At 46.0% G+C, this 14,943-nt stretch overlaps 1 protein-coding gene across 2 annotated transcripts in view; it reads left to right on the top strand.

Annotated features, from left to right (window-relative positions):
- The window catches only part of LOC308676579 (cullin-2-like), a 241,109-nt gene that overhangs the window by 157,345 nt on the left and 68,821 nt on the right, over positions 1 to 14,943 (top strand). For both annotated transcript variants that reach the window (XM_081342456.1, XM_081342457.1), the window contains one exon: positions 7,976 to 8,053. In XM_081342456.1, coding sequence (XP_081198582.1) covers positions 7,976 to 8,053 — 78 coding nt within the window. The remainder of the gene's footprint in view (positions 1 to 7,975; positions 8,054 to 14,943) is intronic.

The raw sequence follows: 14,943 nt of genomic DNA on the forward strand, positions 1-14,943 counted from the left end.
GTTGTGCGTCGTTATCATTGTGGGTTCGGATTTGCTTTTTGAATGGTTGTGTGGTGGTGATGTCATGTGATGTTATCATGAGTTTGGGTCTGGTATTCTTGGTGGTTGGGACTCGTCTGTCAATCAAGGCGGGTTTCCAAATGGCTGGTAGGCGAGAGGTATCATCTCGTTTGTTCATGCTGTGGGGGCGTTTTTCTATCTCAATGGCTTCTCTGATTATTCTGTTGTTAAAATGTTCAATTTTGGCGATAGTTTTGGTTTTTTTAAAATCAATTTCATGTCCCGTGGCTTCAAAGTGTTGGACCAGGGATGAAGTTTGTTCTCCCTTTCTGAGTGAGTTTTTGTGCTCTTCAATGCGTGCACTTATTCTTCTGTTGGTCTGTCCGATGTATGTGGTGGGGCAGGTGGTGCATGGGATTTCGTAGAATGCTGTTTTGATGTTGTGTTTTTGGAGGATCTGTTCTGAACCAGCCCTCTTCTGGCCTTGTAATAAGGCAAACCCCTATTCAGAAAGAAGAGACTGGAGAGCGTCCAAGGCTAAAAGGCATCTGCCAAGATTTATTACGCAGTTAACAAAAACACTAGAGCTTGTCTTCTCAAGCGGAAAAGTTGCTTTCAGCAACCAGCCCCTCCCCAAACACTCCTTTTATAGAGAGCTCAGGGCGTGGTCTCCCTGTGCCTCCTCCCGAGGAGTCCCGCAGCCTTTCTTTGTTTGTTCCTGCTCGACTGCCTCCTGCGTCGGGCGTCCTTGAACAGGGCCAGCTGTGGGTCATCTTCCTCCGCACTCTCGGGCTCACGCAGCTGAGAAGAGGTCCCCGGCTGAGGGCTCTGCAAAGCCTCCAAACCATCATCAGCCGGTTCGTTTCCCTCCTCCCCCTCATCTGAGTCATCCGATACATCGGAGCCGGCTGTCGGACCCACAGGCTGGCCCTGAGTCACAACACTATCCCGCACCGCAGGGCCCTTCCCCCGGGTCTGCCGATCCGGATGCGGTCGGGATGGGAACTGTTCGTGAAAAGCAGTCACCAACGCAGGGGCATGAACGGCGGTCGCGTCTTCCCATGTGAAGTCCTCCGGCCCGTACCCTTTCCACTCGATCAGGTACTGGAAGCGACCTTTCAGCCAGCGGGAATCCCTGATGCTGGCGACCTCGTACTCGGGGGTGCTGCCGCCATCGCGAGGTCCTGATGGGGGAGGTTCCGCTTGGCGAAGTGGACAAGCCGGTTGTTCGGGGACCAACAAGGACCGATGGAAGACGGGGTGCACGCGCAGGGAACGTGGCAGAGTTAAACGATAGGCGACCGGGTTGATGACGGCCTCGACTGGGAACGGTCCAAGGTAACGGTGGTCCAGCTTCCTCGCCGGCCGAGTGGATGGTAGGTTCCTGGTGGACAGCCAGACCCGATCCCCCACCGATAGTGGAGGCGTATCCCTTCTCGACCGATCGGCGAACCTCTTGTAGTCGGCCTTGGCCTTCTCCAGCTGCCGTCGCACCAACCGATGGATCGCCTGTAACTCCGCCATGAATTCGTTCGCTGCCGGCTCCGGTGAGTCCACGGGAGAAAGGGGGAAGAACCGGGGGTGATAACCCACGTTGGCCAAGAACGGTGTCATCTGCGTGGAGGTGTGCTGCGAGTTGTTAAAGGCAAACTCGGCTATGGCCAAATAGTCCACCCAATTGTCCTGCTGCAGGTTAACGTAGCAGCGCAGATACTGCTCTAAGATGCCGATGACCTTCTCGGTACCCCCGTCGGTCTGAGGATGATGCGCGGACGAGAGGCAAACCTTAATGTCCAACGCCCGCATCAACTCCTGCCAGAAGCGGGCTGTAAACTGGGCCCCCCTATCGGAGACGACCCTATCGGGAAGGCCGTGCAGCCGGAACACCTGTTGGATGAACATGCGACTAGTGGCGCGAGCTGACGGTAAGCCGCGACAGGGGATGAAGTGCGCCATCTTGGTCAACATGTCCACCACCACAAACACTGTCGTGAAGCCGGAGGATGGGGGTAGATCCGTCAAAAAGTCCATGGACACAGCCCCCCAGGGTCTCTTGGGCGTTGGCAAAGGCTGCAGTAAACCAGGCGGGGCCCCTGTCGCTGACTTGGCCTGCCTGCATGGGACGCAGGAGGTGACATAAGACTGGACATCGTGTCGGACTCGGGGCCACCAGAAGGTACGGGAGACCAGGTTCAGAGTCTTGAACAGGCCAAAATGCCCCGCAGCCGGGTTATCATGACACTGGCTGAGGACGAGTCCCCTGAGTGGCCCTCCCGGAACATAGAGCCGGTCACGATAATACAGGAGTCCATCCGTGACCGACCAAGGCGAATCTGGCCCCACCTCTTCCTTCCGCTGAGCCACCCACGCCTCCTGCTGCTGCGCCTCCCGGATCCGAGCCCGTATATCCACCGGCTCCCGCACCGCAGCAAAAGACTCGACGGGGATCACTGTCCTGGGCGGAAGCTTGTCTTCCACTCGGGTGTACTCGGGCTTCCTGGACAGAGCATCCGCTCTCTGATTGTGCCCGCTTGGTATGTACCGCACCCGGAAGTCAAACCTCGCAAAGAAGAGGGACCACCGGATCTGGCGTTGGTTCAAATTCCGAGCGGTCTGCAGGCTTTCCAGATTCTTGTGGTCCGTCCGGACCTCAATTTGATGCCGCGCCCCCTCCAGATGATGCCTCCAAGCCTCGAACGCCGCCTTGATGGCCAGCAGCTCCTTCTCCCAGATGGTATAGTTGCGCTCCGAGGGATTCAATTTCCGAGAGTGATACGCGCAAGGGAAAAGGGTACCGCTGGGCGTCGCTGCCTGGAGTAACACGGCCCCAATGGCAATGTCGGAGGCGTCCGCCTCCACGACAAACGGCCGTTGCGGGTCAGGATGCTTCAAGATGGGCTCCTTCATGAAGGCGTCCTTCAAAGCTTGGAACGCCTGTTGTTCGGGGGCGTTCCACTGGAACCGAGTCTTCTTCTGCAGGAGCCGGGTGAGGGGGGCTGTCAAGGCAGCAAAGCCAGGGATGAATGTCCGATAGTAGTTGGCAAATCCAAGAAGTCGCTGAACGTCCTTCACGCGACGCGGGGGTTGCCAACTCTGCAACGACTCAACTTTACTCGGTTCCATGGCGATGCCCTCAGGAGAAATGCGGTGACCCAGGAAATCGATGGTCACCTGGTAGAACTGGCACTTCTCCAACTTGGCAAACAGCCGATGTTTCCGGAGGCGCTGCAGGACCTGACGGAGATGCTGATGATGCGCTTCACGCGACGGGGAGTAAATCAGGATGTCGTCCAGGTAAATTATGACAAACTGGTCCAACAGATCCCGAAAGATGTCGTTCATAAAATGCTGAAACACAGCGGGGGCGTTGGTCAGGCCAAACGGCATCACCGTGTACTCGAAATGTCCATAGCGAGTACCAAACGCCGTCTTCCACTCATCACCCGGCCGAACCCTGACGAGGTTGTAAGCTCCACGCAGGTCCAGTTTCGTGAAGATCTTAGCCTCCCGGAGTCGGTCCAAGAGCTCGGGGATGAGGGGCAGCGGGTAGCGGTTACGCACCGTGATGGCGTTGAGTTTCCGGTAGTCACAGCAGAGCCGTAACTCGCCCGACTTCTTTTTGACGAAGAGCACGGGCGCAGACACTGGCGAGGACGAGGGCCGGATGAAACCACGAGCCAAATTCTTTGTCAAGAAGTCCCGCAATGCAGCCAACTCGGGCTCCGACATGGAATACAAACGCCCCACTGGGAGAGGCGCATCAGGAACTAGATCAATGGAACAGTCATAGGGCCTGTGCGGGGGTAATTGATCCGCCTCTGACTCGCTGAACACATCAGCAAAGTCGGACAGTTCGGGAGGCAAAGAAACTCCTGAGGAGCCCTCCACCTGGCCGGCACAGATATGGCGGGTGTGGTCCACGCACTGCAAACTTGGGAAGGTGACCAAGTTCTGAGACCAATAGATCTGTGGATCATGCGCCCGGAGCCACGCCAGTCCCAGGACCACGGGGAAGTGCAGATCCGAAGTGATGTAGAACTGAATGGCCTCCACATGGGAACTGATAGCCATACTCACTGGTTGCGTGGCGGCCGTAATAGGCCCGGACAGGAGCACTCGACCATCAATAGTCTCCACTAGCATGGGCGGATCCACCGGACACTGAGGAACAGCCCATTTGGCCACGAAGGCCGAGTCCATAAAGTTAGTGGTAGCCCCAGAGTCAATTAAGGCATGGACCGGAATCCCCTCTGGCTTGCCAGGAAGGATCAGTCGTGCCTCCAAAATCAAATGCCGTGGAGGTTCACAGGCACCATCGGAATGGCGTCGCTCGGCGTGGTCGTGGTGGGTCGTCCGATCTATCACACCGTCTAGATCGGGCTCGGGCCGTTTCCCGACAGCAAAGCAGGGGACTTTCTCGGGGCCGGCTTGGTCACTGATGCCCGCTGACGCTTCTTTGGACAAGAAGCAGCCAAATGTCCAGGGTCCCCACAGTAAAAACACAACCCCTCCGATCGTCGTCTGTCCATTTCCGTCACCGATAGACGGGACCTGGCGGCACCCAGCTCCATTGGCTCCTCCCTCTGGACTGGGGGCTCACGCACAACAGGGGCGGCAGGGGTCTGTCGGGTGGCACGGCGACTCTTTCGCTGCTGCAGCCGGGCATCGATCCGCAGACAAAGATGGATCAGCCCATTCAGATCTGAGGGAATGTCCACGCGGGCCAGCTCATCCAACATCTCCTCTGACAAGCCATCCTGAAAGGCATCCACGAGCGCAGCCTCATTCCAGGCGGAATCCTGGCTAAGCAGCCGGAAATCGCTGATATAGGCCTGTAGAGGGCGCTGACCCTGCCTCAAAGCTTTCAGGCGTCGGGTGGCAGTCTGCGCCTTAATCGGGTCCTCGTACATGAGGCGCATATGGTCACAAAACCCCCCAAAGTTATCCAACAAAGGGCTAGGCTGTGCCAACAGAGGCGTGCCCCAACGAGCTGCATCTCCCGACAGAAGGCTCAACACGAATCCCACCTTATCTCGGTCAGTGGGGAAATCAGCTGCTCTCACGCTGATAAAAAGCTGGCATTGTCCCAGGAAGGCAGGAAACAGTTCTGGATTACCAGCAAATTTATCCGGCATAGCTATCTGACATTTCCTCCTGGGTGGGGGTGCAGCATGTACCTGAGCTTGCAGTTGAGCCACCTGAGCTGCCAGCAAAGTGAGTTGCTGGGTGAGCTGGGCATTCTCGGCAAGAAGCTGCTCCATCGTAGTAATAAGGGGTGGGTGGCTGAAAGCAAACTGTTCTGAACCAGCCCTCTTCTGGCCTTGTAATAAGGCAAACCCCTATTCAGAAAGAAGAGACTGGAGAGCGTCCAAGGCTAAAAGGCATCTGCCAAGATTTATTACGCAGTTAACAAAAACACTAGAGCTTGTCTTCTCAAGCGGAAAAGTTGCTTTCAGCAACCAGCCCCTCCCCAAACACTCCTTTTATAGAGAGCTCAGGGCGTGGTCTCCCTGTGCCTCCTCCCGAGGAGTCCCGCAGCCTTTCTTTGTTTGTTCCTGCTCGACTGCCTCCTGCGTCGGGCGTCCTTGAACAGGGCCAGCTGTGGGTCATCTTCCTCCGCACTCTCGGGCTCACGCAGCTGAGAAGAGGTCCCCAGCTGAGGGCTCTGCAAAGCCTCCAAACCATCATCAGCCGGTTCGTTTCCCTCCTCCCCCTCATCTGAGTCATCCGATACATCGGAGCCGGCTGTCGGACCCACAGGCTGGCCCTGAGTCACAACAGGATCTTGCTGATTCTGTCTGTGGTCCCTTTTAAGTATGGGAGGAGGGCTTTGCCATTTTCTTGTTCTCTGTCTTGGGGTTTTGTGGGTGTCTCTCTTCGGATTAAGTTGGTAATCGTGTTTCTTTGGAATCCATTGGCTGTTAGTACATTAGTGAGAGTGTGTAGTTCGGTTTTTAGGTGTTGTTCGTCAGCTAGGTGTTTTGTTCTGGAGATGAGTGTCTTGGCTACGGAGTTGCTGGGTGGTGGTGTGAGAGTGCGTTCAGATAGCGGTTTGTGTGTGTTTTTTTATGGTAGATAGTGTGTCCTAGGGAGCCGTTGGATTTCTTGTAGACTAAGACATCAAGGAAGGGAAGTTGATTGTTAGCTTCTGTTTCCATGGTGAATTGTATTTTGGGGTGTAGGCTATTGAGGTGTGTGAGGAAGTCATCCAGTTTTTCTTTGCCGTGTGGCCAGATTACAAAGGTGTCATCTACGTATCTGAGCCAGAGTTTGGGTTTGTGGTTGGATTTTTCTAGAGCGAGGGTTTCAAAGTGTTCCATGTAGAGGTTTGCGATGACAGGTGAAAGGGGTGATCCCATGGGTGCTCCTTCCATTTGTTTGTATCTTTGTCCATTGTAGATGAAGTATGTGTTAGATAGGCAGTGGTTGGTCAGATCTAGGATGTGTTTTGGGGGGTTGTATTTATTTAGGATAGCTGTCAAGGCTTCTTTGATTGGCACTTGGGTGAAGAGGGATACGACATCGAAGCTCACAAGTAGGTCACAGGGCTGTAAGTTTAGTTTACTTATGATCTCTATGAATTGGAATGAGTTTTGTACGTGTGAGGTGATGGAATTTGCATAAGGCTGTAGTTGTTTGGCAAGAAATTTGGCTAGATTTTGTAGAGGTGAGCCTATGGAGCTGACTATGGATCTGAGTGGGGTTCCTTCTTTGTGTATCTTGGGCAGACCATAGAGCTTAGGACATCTGGATGATTTTTCTCTGGGAATGATTGTTTGCTGGATCTCTTCACTGATGGGGGTGGCTTTTATTTTGGATTTTGTGGTTTTTTCCAGGTAGGTGGTGGGATCTGTCTTGAGGAGTTTGTATGTGGAGTCTTGGAGTAGGTTGGATAATTTGGTATGGTAGTCAGATGAGTTCATTACCACCGTGGTGTTGCCTTTGTCTGCTGGCAGAATGATTATGCTGGTGTCTTTTTTTAGGTTAAGTAGTGCTGTCTGTTCCTCTTTGGGTAAGTTGCTTTTGGGTGGTTTGCTGGTGCAGAGGATGTCGGTAACTTCGAGTCTGATTTTGTTGGCGTCGTCAGGGTTAATTTTGGTCAGGCTGGATTCGACTCCGCATATAATGGTTTCCGTGGGAATGTATTTGGGAGCGACTGCAAAATTAAATCCTTTAGACAGGATGTTGGTTTCGGCTTTGGTGAGAATCCTATCTGAGATGTTGTGCACAGTTTGTTTCATGTGTTGCTGTGAGAGAGGAGGGGTTTGTTTCTGGCGTTCCTTTAGTCTTCGGAGTTTATTGGTGTGTGTGTCTGTTTTGTAGGCAGTCTCTGTTTCAGCTCTCCAGACAGCGATTTGTTTGAATTTGTCCCAAAGTGTGGGGTGGATCTTGTTGTTCTCTCTCTCTCTCTCTCTCTCTCTCTCTCTCTCTCTCTCTCTCTATCTATCTATATATATATATATATATATATATATACAGAGAGAGAGAGAGAGAGAGAGGTCTAAACACATCACAGGCCGGATCTGGCCCGCGTGCCTTGAGTTTGATATGTCTGCCTTAATGCTTGACTTTGGCAGGAATACGAACTGTAGAGTCTGGACCTTCTCTGCTATTATCCACTAAAGCCAACTTTTTCTTTTAAAGCCAATTTGTTAAATGTCTTTTTGTAGCATTTTGCTTTGTTTCCAGGATCATTGACATGGGCATGTTCATGAATCAGGAACCAGGATCGAGACAAAGGAGACTTTCCTTTATTTAGTTTTCCATGGATTTCCTCCATGGATTTCTATGGTTTATAATTTCAAATAAGGTTATTCACAGCTCTGGTCCTCTGATGGTACTTGGATCTTGGTTTTGTTTTTTGTTTTTGTTTTGTTTTGTTTTAGGACCATAGCTGCTTTATGTTTTTTTAAGAATGATATTCCTTTTGGAGAAAAACTGGGGTAAAAAAAATATTAAATTGGTTATTTTTCAGGCTGGAGCATGGCCTTTGACCCCGGCGCCTTCATCTACCTTTGCAATTCCTCAGGAACTGGAAAAAAGTGTACAGATGGTATGATAGATTTATTTCAGATTTAACAATGACTAAACTGAAATGAAGGTTGAACTGTGAGTCAGCCTAATGAGAATAAACACTTTTGCAGTTCTGTTATGAAGATTTAAATGTGAGTTAGCTTTTGGCTTGATCACAGCAACCTCCTCCAGTTTGGACATCCTCTTGATGTGTGGACTATCGTTCAGGAGGGTATCTGCATTAGGGAAGATTCTGCACAAAGTACTTCCTAATGTCAATTTGTCTTTTTTAAGATGTAGGTGATATGCAGGCATATGAGTCTTCTAATACTACAGTCCAAATCAGTACCCTTACATATTCTATATAACTCCTTGTGCTAGATGAAGGGTAGAAGTGTGAACATTGTCTAGCATTGTAGAATGAATCATAAGCAAACCTTCCTCATTTTTCAAATTCTATTGAGTGAAAATGAGGATTTAAAACTGAGGAAGGTTTACTTATGATTCATTCTGTAATGCCAAATAAGGCAAGTGTATTGACCTCTGAGTTAAGGTTTAATCAGGTTTCCTGATTAAAAGATAATTTTCAAGAATTCAGAATATCATTTAGGACATACTGCCTTCAGCAAGAGGATTCACTAATATCTTACTATCACATACCTTTTGCTGGGTATTTTCCTACCTACTATGATTCACATGGTATTTGTACTATTAACAAACATAATTGTATAATTATATAAGTTATATAATTTATTAAATTATATATCCACCTGTCTCACAAAATGTGACTCTGGGTGGTGTACAACAATTAAATAAATCAAATTATATAAATCATTATTAAAAATATAAAAATCATTATTTAATATATATATATATATATATATATATATATATATATAAACCACCAGGCACAGGTCGCCTAGGACTCCTAGGTCTTGAGGGACATATGGAACATTATCAGGGATGGACCTGATGTCACCTGGGGGGGGGGGATTGTTCCATAAGGTGGGTGCCATATTACTAAACATATTCTGTTCTGATGGTTTGGCTGTTGACATATTGAAGGAGTCTTTATGCTCATATATTAATTACATTGCCATTTCTCTTCTGTATTAGCACTGCATATTATTTGGGAAGATTTTTATTTTCTTGGTTTTGGGGCATAATACGCCTTTTCTTGAGAATATCAGCAAATAGCCCAAGCCTGCAAAGATGAAATCAGGAAAGCTAAGGCTCAAAATGAACCAAGGCTTGTGAGAAAAGTCAAAAATAACAACAAAAAAACCTTCAACATGTAAAAAAAAGAAAAAAGTCAAGGAAATGATTGGTCCATTAATGGGAGAAAATGGCGAGAAGGTGATGAGAAACAGGGAGAAACCAGAACTGCTAAACTCATTTTTTGCATCTGTCTTTACACAAAAGGAAAAAAAAAGTCCAACATATGAAAAACAGTACCGTAAAAAACAGATTAGGAATATAAGTTAAAATAGGCAATAAAATGGTAAGAGAGCACCTGTCCACCCTAGATAAGTTCAAATCACCAGGACCAGATGGATTACACCTCAAGGTTCTGAAGGAACTGGCAGACGTGATCTCAGAAATACTGAACCATATCTTTCAAAGATCCTGGAGCACTGCAGACCTACCACAGAAGTAGAATAAGGGCTGATGTAGTTCCCATCTTCAAAACAGGAAAAAAATGGATCCAGGAAACTAGAGACCTATCAGCCTGACGTCAATACCTGGGAACATTCTGGAAAAGATAATCAAACAATGAATCTGCGAACACCTAGCGGCAAACAAAGTCATAACCAAAAGCAACATGGGTTTGTCAAAAACAGATCATGTCAGACAAATCTTATTGTATTCTTTGACAAAGTGACACAGTGGACCAGAAAAATGCTGTGGATATAATTTACTTGGACATCAGTAAGGCATTTCATAAAGTAGACCACAACCTACTACTAGATAAGATAGAAAAATGTGGGTTAGACAGCATCACCACCAGATGGATTCGTAGCTGGCTTGACCAGCCGTACTCAGTGTGTGGTTCTCAATGGAACTGCATCTACATGGAAGGAAGTATGCAGTGGGGTACCGCAAGGTTCTGTCTTAGGCCCAGTACTCTTCAATATCTTCATCAAATGATTTGGATGGGGAACTCATCAAATCTGCAGATGACACCAAGCTGGCAGGAATAGCCAACACTCCAAAAGATAGGCTGAAGATACAGAAGGATTTTAACAGACTTGAACATTGGACCCTAAGTAACAAAATAAAATTCAATGGTGAAAAAAGTAAGGTTCTACATTTAGGCAAGAAAAAACAAATGCACATGTACAGAATAGGTGGTACCTCGCCCAATAGTAGTAACTGCGAGAGGGATCTTGGAGTCCTAGTGGACAGTCACTTGAATATGAGCCAGCAGTGTGCTGCAGCTGCCATAAAAGCCAACGCAGGCCCAGTCTGCATTCACAGTGGGACAGAATCAAGATCACGTGAAGTGTTAATACCACTCTATAATGCCTTGGTAAGACCACACTTGGAATATTGCAACCAGTTTTGGTCGCCATGATATAAAAAAGATGTTAAGACTCTAGAACAGAGATGTCAAACTCGCAATGTCACGTGACGTCACGCAACATATCAGAGCTTTTTCACCATTGCCGGCAATGGGGTGGACATGGTTTCCCGATGAGGCGTCCGGCCCGTGGGCCGGCATTTTGACACCCCTGCTCTAGAAAGAGCACAGAGAAGAGCAACAAAGATGATTAGGGGACTGGAGGCTAAAACATGAAGAACAGTTGCTGGAATTGGGTATGTCTAGTTTAATGAAGAGAAGGACTAGGGGAGACATGATAGCAGTGTTCCAATATCTCAGGGGTTGCCACAAAGAAGAGGGAGTCAACCTATTCTCCAAAGCACCTGAAGGCAGGACTAGAAGCAATGGATGGAAACTAATCAAGGAGAGAACCAACTTAGTAATAAGGAGAAATTTAAGAGATTGGACAATCATTTGTCTGAAATGGTATAAGGTTTCCTGCTTGAGCAGGGGGTTAGACTAGAAGACCTCCAAGTTTCCTTCCAACTCTGTTATTCTGATATAGATACCAAAATTGCTGGTCGTAATAAATAGGGGATCATCTGGCATTACCTTGTACCATCTCTAACTAGAGAATGAAAAGCAGTGAACAGAAAAAGAATAAAACTAGTACATTGGAATCCGTTTCAAGCTTATGTTCCTATGACACACCATCCTCAAACTTAACATTTTTACAAACTTAACATTTTTACTTTTCACAGGTAGCTCATCTGCCAGCTCTTAGGGTTAATAACTACCTTCTTGATTCCAACATTTGTTAAAAAAACAAACCTTAAGTTTCTAGTAATTACTGTATGGTAGTGATATACCATAAAATCTGGAATGGGGAATATAAGCTCTTCATTTAAAATGAGTTGAATATTTTCTGAATTTCTTGGTTTGTAGTGAGAAACTAATGTAGGGAATTATGGAACATTTTGTGGTTCAAGTTATAAGATGATACGATTGAAATAGTAATGATGCTTTTAAGGCTGTTAATCAAAACCAGAAAATCAGAACAGAATATTCTGCACTCTTGTAAAAGGAAGACAAATTTATCTGAAATATATTGAACCTTGTAAAATATATTAAATTGCTTTCTAGGAATAGCCATTCACCTGATTCATACATATAAGCCAATGTGCATAATTATTCTAAAAACTTACCTTTATTCAATGGAACTTACTCGCAGTAAATGGCTTCTACAACCTGATGCTGTTCCAACACATATGGAAAATGCAGTGTAGCTTTATATGGAAATAATTGTCTAAAACCTTGGAAGAGGCTGCCAAGTTCTGAAGAATCTTGGCCAAAATTTCTCTTGTCTCCATTAAATTCCTTATTAAACCAATCTGAGATCCAAATGTGGCAAACATGATGTCTAAATCTACAGTAGTAAATTATATGTGGGAATGATCACAGACTGGAAAACCAGCACAGAACCACAGACCAAATAATAGAATAACAGAGTTGGAAGGGACCTTGCAGGTCTTCTAGTCCAACCCCCTGCTCAAGCAGAAAACCCTATACCATTTCAGACAAATGGTTGTCCAATCTGTTCGTTAAAAACTTCTGGAGGCAAGCTGTTCCACTGGTAAATTATTCACATTGTTAGGAAGTTTCTCCATTATTCTAGGTTGCTTCTCTCCTTGTTTAGTTTCCATCCATTGCTTCTTGTCCTGCCTTCAGGTGCTTTGGAGAATAGCCTGACTCCCTCTGGTTTCTGGCAGCCCCTTAGATATTGGAACACTGCGATCATATATATATTTATATTTTATATTTTATTCGATTTCTATACCGCCCTTCTCCCAAGGGACTCAGGGCGGTTCACAGGGCATATATAAATAACGATACAAAAGTTAAAAGGAAATTAAACCAATGCCCAATTAAAATACAACAATAATAAAATACTAAAAAACCAATTAAAAACCCATATTCCCCCCATCAGGCCAGACCAGCCAATTCAAACAAGTGGGTCTTCAGCCCGCGATGGAAGGATCGGAGGTCTGATGCCATCCGGAGCTCAACCGGCAGTTGGTTCCATAATGCCGGAGCACCCACAGAGAAGGCCCTCCCCCTGGGGGCCACCAGTCGACATTCCCTGACCGGAGGCACCCTGAGGAGGCCCTCTCTGTGGGCACGCACTGGGCGGAGGCAAGTATTTGAACTTTAACTCAGAGTATTTTGTGGAAAAAGTTGCAAGCGGTGCAGAAAGTGAAAGTGCGCAATAGAATTCAGTGGTGTTAAAATGGCTTCCAAACCAACTAAAGTTCCTAGAAGTGCTGGTGCCTCGCCAGTTCAGCAGTCTTCATTACAGGCTTTGATGCCTCCTCCTGCGGCACCCGCACCCGCACCAGCATTAACAATAAAAGATTTGCAGGATGCTTTAAAAATACAATCCCAAGAAATAGCTGAACTTATTGAGGAGAAGAATACTGAGATAAGAGCAGACATTTTGGCTGCATTTCAAGGATTGGCAGTGTGTATTGAACGTCTGGATGACCGAGTGGAAGAACTTAGTCAAAATAACATGAGACTAGATGCTAAAATGCTGGATGCTGAAACTGTGATGGAAAAGATTGATGATGATGTGATAATGATACAGTATTGTGAAATGGAGTTTGCTGTGAGAATCAGAGGTTTGAAAGAAGATCCTAAGGAAAATTTGAAAGAAATATTGGCACAGGCTCTTGGACAAGTTTTGGGGCGTTCAGCAGAAGATATTATGGTGGATATAGATAAAATATTTCGTGTTAATTCTTGGATTGCAAGACAAAGAAAGCTACCTAGAGATGTGGTGGTTTATTTTACGAAGAGAGCAATTAGAAATGAGGTTATTCAAGCCTTCTATAATAATAGATTTACAGTTGCAGGGCAAGAAGTTTTAATTCTGAAAGAGATTCCTCCAAGAATTTTAAGGAAAAGAAAAGAATTTGCCTTTTTGGCAGAAGAATTAAGGAAACGGGATATCCAGTTTAGATGGGAGATTCCAGTAGGCATGGTGGTGATGCACGCAGGCACGAGATATCGTCTTAACACAGTTTTGCAGGCACGAGATTTCTATGCTAATATTTTGAAGGCAGGCTCCCCACCATCTTCGGAACTTAAAAGGAGGAATGACGAAGGAGAGCGTCAGCCACGAAGGGGGAGTATACAAGGAGCTGAAGGAGTTATTCATCTGAAGGATAGAGAATCCCAGCAAACTACAGGAGTGGACCAGATTCCGGTACCAATGGAAGAGGTTAGAGATCAAAGAGTGACACGGGCTGCGACTAGACGGATGAGACAAGAGCAAGAACAACAGAAAGCTATAATTACATCTCAAAAACCTACTTATAGTGAAGCAGTGGGAGGAGCGAAGCCGAAGAGAGTGCAGGTGATTCTGGAAGAGGCGTTCCAAAAGCTTCAGGTCGCAAAAGATGGCGACAAAGCTTCTAACTTGGAATGTTAATGGATTAAATTCCCCGCAGAAGAGAAAGAAAGTATTGCACTATTTAAAACAATTTCAAAACGATGTTATTTGCTTACAGGAAACACATATTCGAGCAGTTGATCAAAAGTATTTGATAAACTCTAGGCTGGGTACACAGTTTATTGCCTCTGCTCCTGATAAGAAAAATGGAGTTGTTATTTACGTCAAGAATACTTTAACAGCTAGCTTAATTGAAACAGATAAACAAGGAAGATATGTTATAATTGAACTATTAATAGAAGGCAAGAAAATACTTTTGGTTGGATTATATGCTCCTAATCAACAGCAAGGAGAATTTTATAAACTATTACATAGCAAGATTATTCAGTGGGATTACAAATCTTGTATTTTTATGGGAGACTGGAATGGCGTTTTGGACGTACAATTGGACAAAAAAGGCCTCTTTCAAAGTACACCAAATCATGCTAGATTGCCTAAATCATTTTTTGAGATGAAGGATGACTTGGAATTGAGAGATGTTTGGAGAGAAAGAAACTTGCAAGAAAAAGACTTTACTTTTTTCTCTGATAGGCATCAATCCCTATCTAGGATTGATTTTGTATTAATTACCAATGATTTTTTTTTCTAGGATTAAGAAGATTAAGATATGTCCAAGAACTATATCTGATCATAGTCCAGTATGGTTGGAAATAGAAAAAGACAATGGAGACAGACGGTCTTGGCGACTAAATGAAAATTTGTTTAGATATCAAGAAAATGTGGAAGAGTGTAAAAAACAGATGAATTTTTTAAAATGAATATGTATAAGGGTACTTCTATTGAAATGGTTTGGGATGCAAGTAAAGCTTATATGAGAGGAGTGTTAATATATATGAATAATAAACACAGACGTAAATTGGAATTTAGGCGAAAAGAA

This window comes from Vipera berus (genome assembly GCF_964194415.1).
Source record: "Vipera berus genome assembly, chromosome: W".
NCBI classification, from domain to species: domain Eukaryota; kingdom Metazoa; phylum Chordata; class Lepidosauria; order Squamata; family Viperidae; genus Vipera; species Vipera berus.